Below are 10,470 nucleotides of genomic sequence, written 5' to 3'. Positions count from 1 at the left end.
ACCAGAGTTAGGAGGAGGAATCCCCAGGCTAGAGCTTCTACCTGGCAAATGGTGAGGTTCTGGACATAGTACTAATTACATTTTCCCTGGCCGGGCTAACATGGACTCAACCCAACAGACAATTCCAGGGTATGTGTTACATCTGACTACTACTATCCATGGTTTATTGTAACATCCAACAGTGGCCTGTATAGTGAGTCAAGCAACTGTAATTATGACTAAATTCTACTTCAAAATAATAAAATAGTATTGAATTTTCTGTCCGAATTTTAACTTGTAGTATGATAAATTACACAAATTCTTTAGATACTGAAACATCTTTGGATTCCTGGTAATTCCCCACTTAGTGATGCATTATTTTTTATACACTATTATGTCAGTTTGCTGCTATTTTACTGGAAAACTTTTCCTCTATGTTCATAAGATTTGTGTATAAATTAATTTTCCATACTGTGCATGATCAGGTTTAGCTTTGAGATTTTATAAACTTTATGAAATTGATTAGGTGGCTTTCTTTCTTTTCTATTCTCTGAAAGTTTACAATCGGAATTATCGGCTTCTTGATATTTTGATAAAATTCACCTTTAAATTGTCTTTTGGTGAGATGTCCTTAGGATTATTGATTCCCTTAGTAGTTATTGGTTGATTTAAATTGCCAACATCTCTTAGATGAATCCATTTCTTTTACATTTTCAAAATTTTGATCATAAAGTTAATGGTATTCTTATGATTATTTTCAATCTCTGTAGTTGTATCTTCTTGTGTTTATGTAAATACTGTTCATTGGGGCCTTTTTTCCCTGATTGGCCTTGCTACCGATTTCTCTGGCAGTATCCCTCTTGATGCCGCTTACAAAGGCTCCCCGGAGGTACTGCCTCCAGCTACTTGCTGCCACACCTACCCTAACAGCCTCTGCTCATTTACTGCTTTATACTTTAAAAGAAAACCATCGGTTTAGTAGTGTAGTTTTGCTACTCCTTTCAACTTCTTTTCTTCTGTATTTTGTCCTTTTGCTAGGTTTCTTGTGCTGGTTACTACCTATAGTTTTCTTTATTGTACTGGTTCATTTTTGTGAGCTATCATTTTGAGAAAGGGCACATGTTGAATTTGATTCATTACACATTCACAGAACATACGCTTGTAAGTGCCTCATATGTACTGGGCATTATGGGAAATACTGAGAGTAAATGATGAAAAGAAATAGTTCCTATCAAATCAGATGATTTTTATACTGTAATAGAGTAAAATAAATGACATTCAGTTTCTCTCATTCTATTTCAGTTATGTAATCAGATGGACTTTTTTAAGTTTTTGGACAAATAGATATTTTTATACAGTATTATAATTATATTAACTGTTATATTTTGAATTCGATAATGGAAGACATCAAAGTATAAAACCATGGCAAGAATACTGGGGCTTTTATATTTGAGTTAAACTTTAAAAATGTCTTAGCCTCATAAACTGTTTCTGAAAGGAAATTTTCACCATTTTAAATTTATTAGAAACTGATGTCAACATTTCCATTCAAAACTACAGAATTCCTGACAATATTCTATGTGACAACTGCAGGAAGGGCACTTCTAGACTTTCAGAAAATAACTCCCAAATGAATGGTAACATTCAAATGAAGTTTCTCTGGTTTACCTTCCTGGAATGAAAATTGTATATTTTTTGCTCAAAAATCTGTAATTTAATAGAGTAATAGATAGCTGTTCACTATTTCCTAATAACAGTAACAGCTTTTGCAAGATAAGAAAAAAGGCCTAAAGTTCTGCAGGAAAAACAGCCTATCTTGCACCAGAATGAAGGGACCTAGAAACACATTCCAAACCCACTAAAATGCAACCTCATTGCTGAAAAACTTTTTAAAATTACAGTTGGACTCTGTATAACTACGTACAGCATTGACCCCAATGAGGAAAGAGTATTAATAAGAACGATAATACTATACACCTATATTGTGTTTACTAAGTGACAAACACCGTTCTTATATATATAAATACAGATTAAGTTTCATGTTGTAATTTAAAGAAACAAAACAAAACAGGCAATCTTGTCTTTTCCTGTTAAAATCCTATGGTTAGCAATCGCTAAAGAAATATGAAGTCTCCAGGAAAAAGTGCGTGGTATTGTCTAATTCTTTCCAAACATATAACCAGAACAAAGGGGCAGTAGTTTCAGAATGGCTGAACTAAGCAAACCAGTATAGGTTCTTTTTTGAAATATATAAAATCCTTCACACCTCATTATAGTATTTTTTTCAGGCACTGGGCTTGGCTGTAAGAAGATTAATCACTGGGGTCAGAAGTTAATCCATACGATGAAAAGTTCCTCCAGGAAAAGCCCTGTTTGCAAACCAGCTAGCTCAATCCTGATTACCTCTGTTAAAACTTTACATTTATGACAAAGGAATTGAAGACACACACTGAAACTGGTTGACTGATGTTTAGCTTCCTCTCTGATTAGCCATTTAGAGGCCACAAAGGGACAGGAACTAGACTAGTAGTTTGTTTCCCCAGTTTTTCACCTATGGAGTTTGTTATTGTGGAACTTGTTGGATTTAACAATGATGGGAAGTTGTAGTCATGTCCCATTATTTAGGAATAAAGACAGGAATCTATCTTTGACTAGATTTAGTTCTGACTCTTCAACTGGTACAGAGGATAAGGCTAGTTAAATTAAGACCTTTCCTACAGTTACTTATATTGTGAAACTTATTCAAAGAGCAGATTAATATAACCTTTCAAAATCACAGAAGATCTTCACTTATGCAGTAAGTCAGTGGATTTTGGATAATGAAAAGCTGGGATAACTCAAACCATACAAATTTTACCTCCTGCCTTCTCCATTAGAATATACACATTGGAAATCCAAGTTCCAAACATTTCCTCTACTGAAGACAGTGAGACTCAGTGTGAGCCACCTAGGTACAACTATTTGAATGTTTATAGAACACTGACCCTTGATGATGGGAGAGATTTTAATTAAAAAAATATAATTATATTTAAAAAACCCTAAATTGACCCAATTAATTTTCAAAATAAGAGTTGATCCATGTTTTCAGTTTATTGCCACACACAAAACATTTTATAAAATAATAGGGTAGACTTCTACTTCAACATCTTCATGTAAAAACTTCACAGTGCAAGAAAGTGATCACTATTAAGCATGAAGACATCTAAAGCCAGCCAGCATTTTAAGGATAGGGCAGAATATTTTTGCGAATCTTCTTAAAAAATGTTGGCACATTTATTAAATGCCCAGGTTATAAAAAAAATCACTCAGTATCCACTTCTTATCCTTCTGTATACTTCTGTATCTACATGTCATCACACTAAATGCTGGTGGACAAAACAGTGTAAGAGTCTAAAAACTTTTCAGGTAGCACAATGATTTGAAACCATCAAGGAGAATGCTAACCCCCAAATATTTTTGTATGTAATTTTCTGTCCATTACCACATAACAAAGTAAGAAAGCTGTTATACCTTAAAAAGAAGCTGAAGGAACACATTTCACTTTTGCTTTAAAAACATCATTTCTTAGCTCATAAATAGAGAAAAACTGTAATTTGGGGGGGAGAGGGAAAGTGTTTCATAAATAAAATGCCAAGTTTATGTCAGTTGTACAAATGTCTTATTTAGGAAAGAAAGTATTTTGATTCAAAGGATTCTAAAATATTTCATCATTACCAAAAAAGTGTAATTTAAAGCTAAAAAACTGTAATACCTTGAATTAATATAAATCATCCACTAGCATATCCTATTATTTTTTCATAAAATCCATAATTAAGGAACGATAGATTGGGTAAAAGATCTCTTTTTCCAAACATTTGGTCAAATTAGCTCAGAAGCCCTGGGCAAATCACACACCCTGAGTCTCAGGACTATCACCTCTCACATGAGGATCCTGGACTAACTGTTCTTTTCCATCCCTTCTGATTTACAAATTTATATAGCATTATTTAACTTATGTAATCCTTTTGAGAATGAGGTGTTTCAACCCAATGCATTTTCCAGATAAAATTCCCACATTTAAGTAGTAAAGCTGTTATTTAAATATCTAGAATCTTACTTTAAAATTTATTTTCAGTATATTTCCCTGTCATGTTAAAAGTTGTGGTATGACTAACAGCATAGTCCCCTAACTTCAGGGTCTACGAGATTCGGCGGCTGACAGCGATCAGCAGAGACAGCTCAGGCCCTGATTCCAATTCTGTACAGCTTTAGGCCACACTTTGAGTCTCAAAACAAGGATGATACCACCTGCTCTATATCTGTTATAAAGCCCAACAGAGTTATCATATTATACCAAAGTATTTGTAAGCTACAAATCACCATATGAGTGCAAAGAATTGTTGAAAAGCCCTAGTTGAATTTTTCCTGATAACAAAGTCTAGATATTTCTTATAAAATATATGTTCTTCATCAGTAATTGTGCATTTATGGTTCTGATTCTTCGGTTACCTGACTGTTCTCATGTAGTCAATTTGTCTCCTGCTTTTGCACCAGGGCTGAGAGTGCTGGTCTCTCCTGGAGTCTAGAAGCCTGACCTTGCAATAAGTGAAAATCAAAACCTAAAGATCTCTCTTGCTTTAGCAAATGTGGTATCATGACTTACTTTAAAAGAGTGGTTTCCTAACTAGATGGGGCATCAGACTCACCTGGGAAGCATTCTAAAAATTGAGATTTCTGGGCTCCAGCCATGGAGAGTCTGATTCTCTATGTCTGGAGTAAGACTGAGAAAAATTCTGTCTCTCCAAAGCTCCCCCAGGTAATCTCAATAATCGATAGTTCAATTTTGTGGCCTCACTGCTTTGACCTTAATTTCTTCTCTAGAATTTTAGCAGCTGCTGGTTTGTTTTTAGTATAAAAATTTCCCCCTGCATTAATCACAAGCACATTCAGAGTAGATTGCCTACGATCTTGGCTTAGCTCCATAGGGAACCTATTACAATCCTCTGCAGTGAAATTAAAAAATGAAAAATCAACTTCAGAGTGAATATGATACGTGTAGATGCGGCTGGTGCTATGTTTATAGGGCAACTGTTTTCCGCTTTACTTCTCTACTTAGTCACTGGTATATCCGAAGACCATCTTATTACAGTTGTCATTACACATTAATAAAGGATGGCAGAATTCCAAAGGACAGGTGGATGGCTAACTAGCTAATCAGGATCATTAAGAAAAGGTTTCTAACACACATAAATGAAAAGTTTTTTAAAAACTACACAGCTTTCTGTAGAAACCCCAAGAGTTCCATGCTTCTGAAGTCTACCATAAAGAGGAAAGTTGACCAAAACTACAGTTGTTTAAAAATATGCTCAATTAACTGTGAAAATATAAGTGCAAAATAGGTACAATTTCATCTTTTAGGAAGTTTAACAGACATAAATGGAATTCACTTTCCATTTATTCTACCCAAATAGTTAATTTTGAAAGTAACATGTGAAGTATTTGGTATAATGTAGTTCTGAACGTCATCCCTTCCAAATTTAATACAAAAGCCACATTTGGATTTTCCAGATGTCCCAAGTGTATCTAGGCACTGCGAAATGTTGTCATGTCTTTTGGTTCTCTGCTGGGGACACACCAGTCATCGGCCTCATGGTTAGTGTTGTAATGCTTCCAGGCAGCTTTGTTATATACTGGGAGTCTCTCTATCGATTCTGTTGACAGAGCCTGAAAGAAAAAGTGGGACCTAAGTCTGGCATTTCTTTTAGAATCCACTATTTCAGAAAGTATACAGTGGCAAAAGGTTACTCGAAATTAAACAGTACTTTATTGGATTTGTATTTTACTAATCATTCACACCATCTACATACATTTTGAAACAGTGTACATATTTGCAACCCATTATTTACTAAGTGTATGGCACTGCTTGGTGTGCACATTGATTTTTTTTGTTTGTTTGCAGTAATTGTCCAACCAGCCTGGAAGCTGCTGGATTGAAATTTTACACAAGTATAGGAGATGCCTCTTATAAAAACATGACCCAGAACAGAAGGTTAACTGAAAAAGTCATTTAAGTGTAAAAGCATAAAAACTGACATATGCACCTTAATATACATAATTGTAAAATCATTTCATGAAATCTATTTCAATTATTTGTTAGAAGAAATACTATTTTTTCCAGCATAGTCATGGACTTAAAAAAGTCATCATAACAATATTATCAATAAATACAAAACTATGTCTAAGGCTTTTGATTGAAAAATTCTTGGCCTTGGGTTTGCTCCTGTGTCTTCTCCATCTATTAGAGCCACCAACTTCAGGTACAGTGGATGTGATATCTGCATTGTGCATCGTTTCATGTCTCTAACATATCATTACCGTTGACTCACTGTTCTATCTCAGCTTCCTGCAAATCGTTGGGACCTGAGATAAACCATGTTCCTCCCTATCTTCTTCAAGTTAAGATATTTCAGTAGGATTCTGACCTTAAGCCACGGGTATTCCCCAAGATGTAGAAAATATTGAACAGGAAATTTTATTCCAATAATGGTAAGGGAAAGTCTTTGACCATTGATTTTAATCTTTTTTTTTTTTTTAAGTAGGCTTCACACCCAGCATGGAGCCCAGTGGGGGCTTGAACTCATGACCTGAAGATCAAGACCTGAGCTGATATCAAGAGTCAGATGCTTAACTGATTGAGCCATTCAGGAGGCCCCTGATTTTAATTATTTTATAAGATTCCTGTCTTCTATTTTTTCCAAAGTGGATTAAAAACCTTTCACCTATGTATTCTCTTTATGCCAGAACTGCCAGAACCCCTTTATCAATGGGTTAGATAAAAAATGTTACGTTTGGTGATAAAAATGTTACCTTCATGTTGCCCTTTTCAAGTTACTCACAACTGAGATGACTTTAAAGACAAGGATTATTATCTTGAAAGAAATTTAACCTTTTCGGATAAACTTATTTTTTCCATTATACAGTCTTCACCATTTCCTATAAAATAGGTGCCATCTAGTGGCCAGAACAAGAAACTTGACTCACTAAATTAGGTACCAACAGCCCACTGCTTAACCAATCCAGTGAGCTGATGGGGCTCGGTTGCTCTCGAACACTGTAAAATATGCTGAACTCTGATAAACACAGGAACATCACAGGCCAGCAGGCTAAGTGCTTCTGCTCCCACCAGGTGAGCTCTAGGCTTGCCAAGAGTCCCCTGTGCTTGTTCCCAAATCTATTTATGCACTTAACATCTGTCATTATAATTACATAATTTAATCAAATATTGCTTAAACAAAATGAAAAAAAAAGGAGGGGGGTCAGGGGAGATTCTTTGAAAACCAAGATGAATGCTTTGGAAAGACTCCTGAAGGAAAATCACGTAAAGATTGCTGTCAAATCTGAGTCAGAAGACATCTATAAAGGACTACCTATAAATCAAAAAAGATTATGCAGTTGGTTGTTTCTTTGTCTAAATAAATCAAAACAATGCATTGTAAGTACAGCTTCTGCAGGAAAGACAACTGAAGCTTGAATCTGCAGACTCATGTACAAAGAAAAGACCCTGCAGTACATCAAAAGATTGGGGGATCAATGGCCATTCGTGTGTTTTATATTAAAATTAAATTTGTGTGATATGTAACATGAATTCCCACTTCAGCCCGACTTTTTTTCTGTTAACAATCATAGTCCTGATCATTACAGGTGAGAGTGTGCCCTTTCCCCCAGTCAAGGAGATCATTTGTGAAAATAGATGAGATCATATGTAAAAACCATATTCTTATATTTTAATAGCGATGAGGTAGAAGAAAATTTCATTACAGCTAGATACTGGCACCGCACCTTTTCTTATAACCAAAAAAAGTATCATTAAATCAAAAAGACTACAGTTATTACCTTAATGTAGATGACTGCATCTGTCCCATAGCCCTCTAAAGAATATAGCTTTAGGTCTCCTTGGAAGTATTGGGCATAAAGACGTGATATGGGCAATCCATAGCCAAAACCGGCCTGTTTGATGAGAAAAGTGAAATTCTGCTCAGAAAGCCACACACTGAAATACTTTTCTAGTTAAAATAAATGCTTCTGAGTATCCTAGGGCTATCAGAGCCTGCATCTAAGAGATCGTTAATACCTAACCACTAATACGGATCAAGCTGAAGCCAAGCTGGGGGACTACACTAGATGACTCCCCTCTGGTCATTTAAAACTCATTTTTCTTTTTTCTATAAAATGACTCATGTAGATATAGAACAGCACGTTGCTTTTCTTTGCTGCCTTGCTCTAGGGTATCCTAATACTGCTTTTGGCAATATCACATAAAACATATTCTCTCTTTTAGGAGCAAGAGTAGAAAAAGCTTTGTTGGCAGTCTCAGAGATACATCTCTTGACTTCATACCATGAATTTCCAGCCTGTGTTCTGAACCTGGATAGATCAGTAATAAGTCCACTTTGTTACTGACAAATTACTACCCTGTTTAAAAACCTACAAAGCATATCACCATTAATACTATGCCCTACCTACCTACCATCCCCAACCCATTGCCCGGAGATAAAAATTCAAGCTTCTAAAAAGAACTTTCAAGACTTCATCAGATCAGGTCTCTGCCTCCCACTTTCTAGTCCAGCTGGACCAAACTGCCAGCTCTTAAGTTCCTCAAACAAATGTTATTTTTCATTTCTGTGTCTTTGTTCATCCTGTTTCCAGTACCTGGAATGGCCTTCTAAATAAATCCTACAACTTCTTTAATACAAAGCAAAACATTTGGACAAGTATGAAAACAGTTTTTATCACCAAGCCAGACGTTCAATGATATTACATATAACACTTTAGTTAAGAGCTTATGTGGACTCAGGAATCAGAGTGCTATTTATAAATGCAGGCTTTGGCTTCATCTACCTCTACTGTTTATTACTTGGCTTTTCTAACCAGAGTTTCTGTTTACCCCTCCAAATCAACTATCCATTCTCCACATGACTCCTTGCCCTGGGAGGATGCTATCAACAGATTCCCCTGCCCTCTGCTTCCAGTGGGTCCAGCCAATGGGGAACCCAGTAGGAGTTCAGAGGGAGTCAAGTCAGGGTATTCATTCCCCTGTTTCATTCCCGCTGAGGTTTGCTTCCCTTGGGGTTAGACCACTTGAGCACAAGGGGCTGCTCTGTTACAGTCACTTCTGGGTTCTGCTAACTTCTTCTCCCTTTGATTCGGGGTGGTGACAGCTCTCCTGCTGCCATCCCTGGATCCCTGTCCTATCCCTGCCCACAGCTCTGTGATTTTAAACATCCCATCCCTCCCTTACTTCTTAGAGTAAAATCAGAACCTAAGAAGGTGCTCATGCTTATTATTTGACAGTGTCTGCCTGCTGGTGCATGGATGCATATCTACCTCAATTTGAGAGGCACGGTCCTGGTGTAATCATTTTAAAAGTATGATAAGACATGAACTAGATTACAGTTCTAGTTACAGAATCTGTGCTGTGTAACAGGTACAACTCTAAGTCCTTCTAGTAAATTCTTAGGAAGAATCTAAAATAGATCCATCTATTTTATATTCTTATTCATACTGCATTTATACTGCATTTCATCATGTTATAGTGTAACTCCAGTATCTACGCCAGGGAAGTTTCAAAGCCCGGAAGAGTAGTTCTCCCTAAGTTACAGGTCAGAGATTTGGCAAAGTGCTTTTCTAGGGGTTTTAGAGGGCAAGGATGGAGTAAATTCAAAAGTTGATCACATGAAACCTGAAAACATGTGACTGAAATCAATAAAAAATACCACCACAACAATTATAATTTGAGCCTTTTCCAGGTTGGCAATTAAGCGATCAGAACTCTAGTCTTTTTTCTGAGTCTAGATTATGAGATTTTTCTAATTACAAGTACTTGAGGAAAAAAAAATCAACACTGAAGATTAAATCAGTGTTGACCAAAAATGCTGGCAAAACCAGTAACTTAGTCTTCATATTAGACATAGTATATCAAAATGTGGTTGACTGCATGAAACTACTGGCATATCACTATCAGGCTTGGCAATAGGAACTGTGAAACAATACTCTGTCTTGTGCTCTTTTCAATCAGAAGAAGAAATGAGCCAAAGGCTGTTTAAATTCAGAGGAAAGTGTTTTTTCTAATAGCTTCCTTTCTCCCTCATGGGTACTTTACACAATTGCTAAACTGATTTATTTGGTAGTCATTTGATTTTTTTTTTTTTTTTTTGGCAACTCACAGAAACACACTCAATTCTTTCTTTCTTCTTTTTTTACACTTTGTTATTTCTTGACCACATACCAGGGGCACTGCTCGGGACGTCTCAACACGAGGCCGGGGTGCAGTTGAGTACATGTAGTTGAAGAGTCTGTCAATTTTCCTCAAAGGAACACCACCTCCTCGGTCACTCATCTAAGGTGAGAAAGGATCATGCCTTATGACCAAGTCCCATACACAGCAAAACACCAACACACACTCAGTGTCACCGTTTAATTTATTGCTTGCCTGCCTGCCTCCCTCCCTCCAAG

At 36.3% G+C, this 10,470-nt stretch overlaps 1 protein-coding gene across 1 annotated transcript in view; it reads right to left on the bottom strand.

The window, feature by feature from the left end:
• Nucleotides 1–3,044: 3,044 nt before the first annotated feature.
• PDK1 (pyruvate dehydrogenase kinase 1) overlaps nucleotides 3,045–10,470 on the bottom strand; it is a 30,579-nt gene continuing 23,153 nt past the window's right edge. Inside the window, exons 9-11 of the mRNA XM_027588726.2 lie at nucleotides 10,244–10,354; nucleotides 7,852–7,965; nucleotides 3,045–5,682 (exon numbers count right to left, since the gene is read on the bottom strand). Of these exons, the coding sequence (XP_027444527.1) occupies nucleotides 5,542–5,682; nucleotides 7,852–7,965; nucleotides 10,244–10,354 (366 nt within the window). The 3' untranslated portion in view covers nucleotides 3,045–5,541. The remainder of the gene's footprint in view (nucleotides 5,683–7,851; nucleotides 7,966–10,243; nucleotides 10,355–10,470) is intronic.

The sequence above is a fragment of the Zalophus californianus genome, chromosome 3, assembly GCF_009762305.2.
Source record: "Zalophus californianus isolate mZalCal1 chromosome 3, mZalCal1.pri.v2, whole genome shotgun sequence".
Taxonomy (NCBI): Eukaryota; Metazoa; Chordata; class Mammalia; order Carnivora; family Otariidae; genus Zalophus; species Zalophus californianus.
This window is presented reverse-complemented; position numbering and strand designations above follow the sequence as displayed.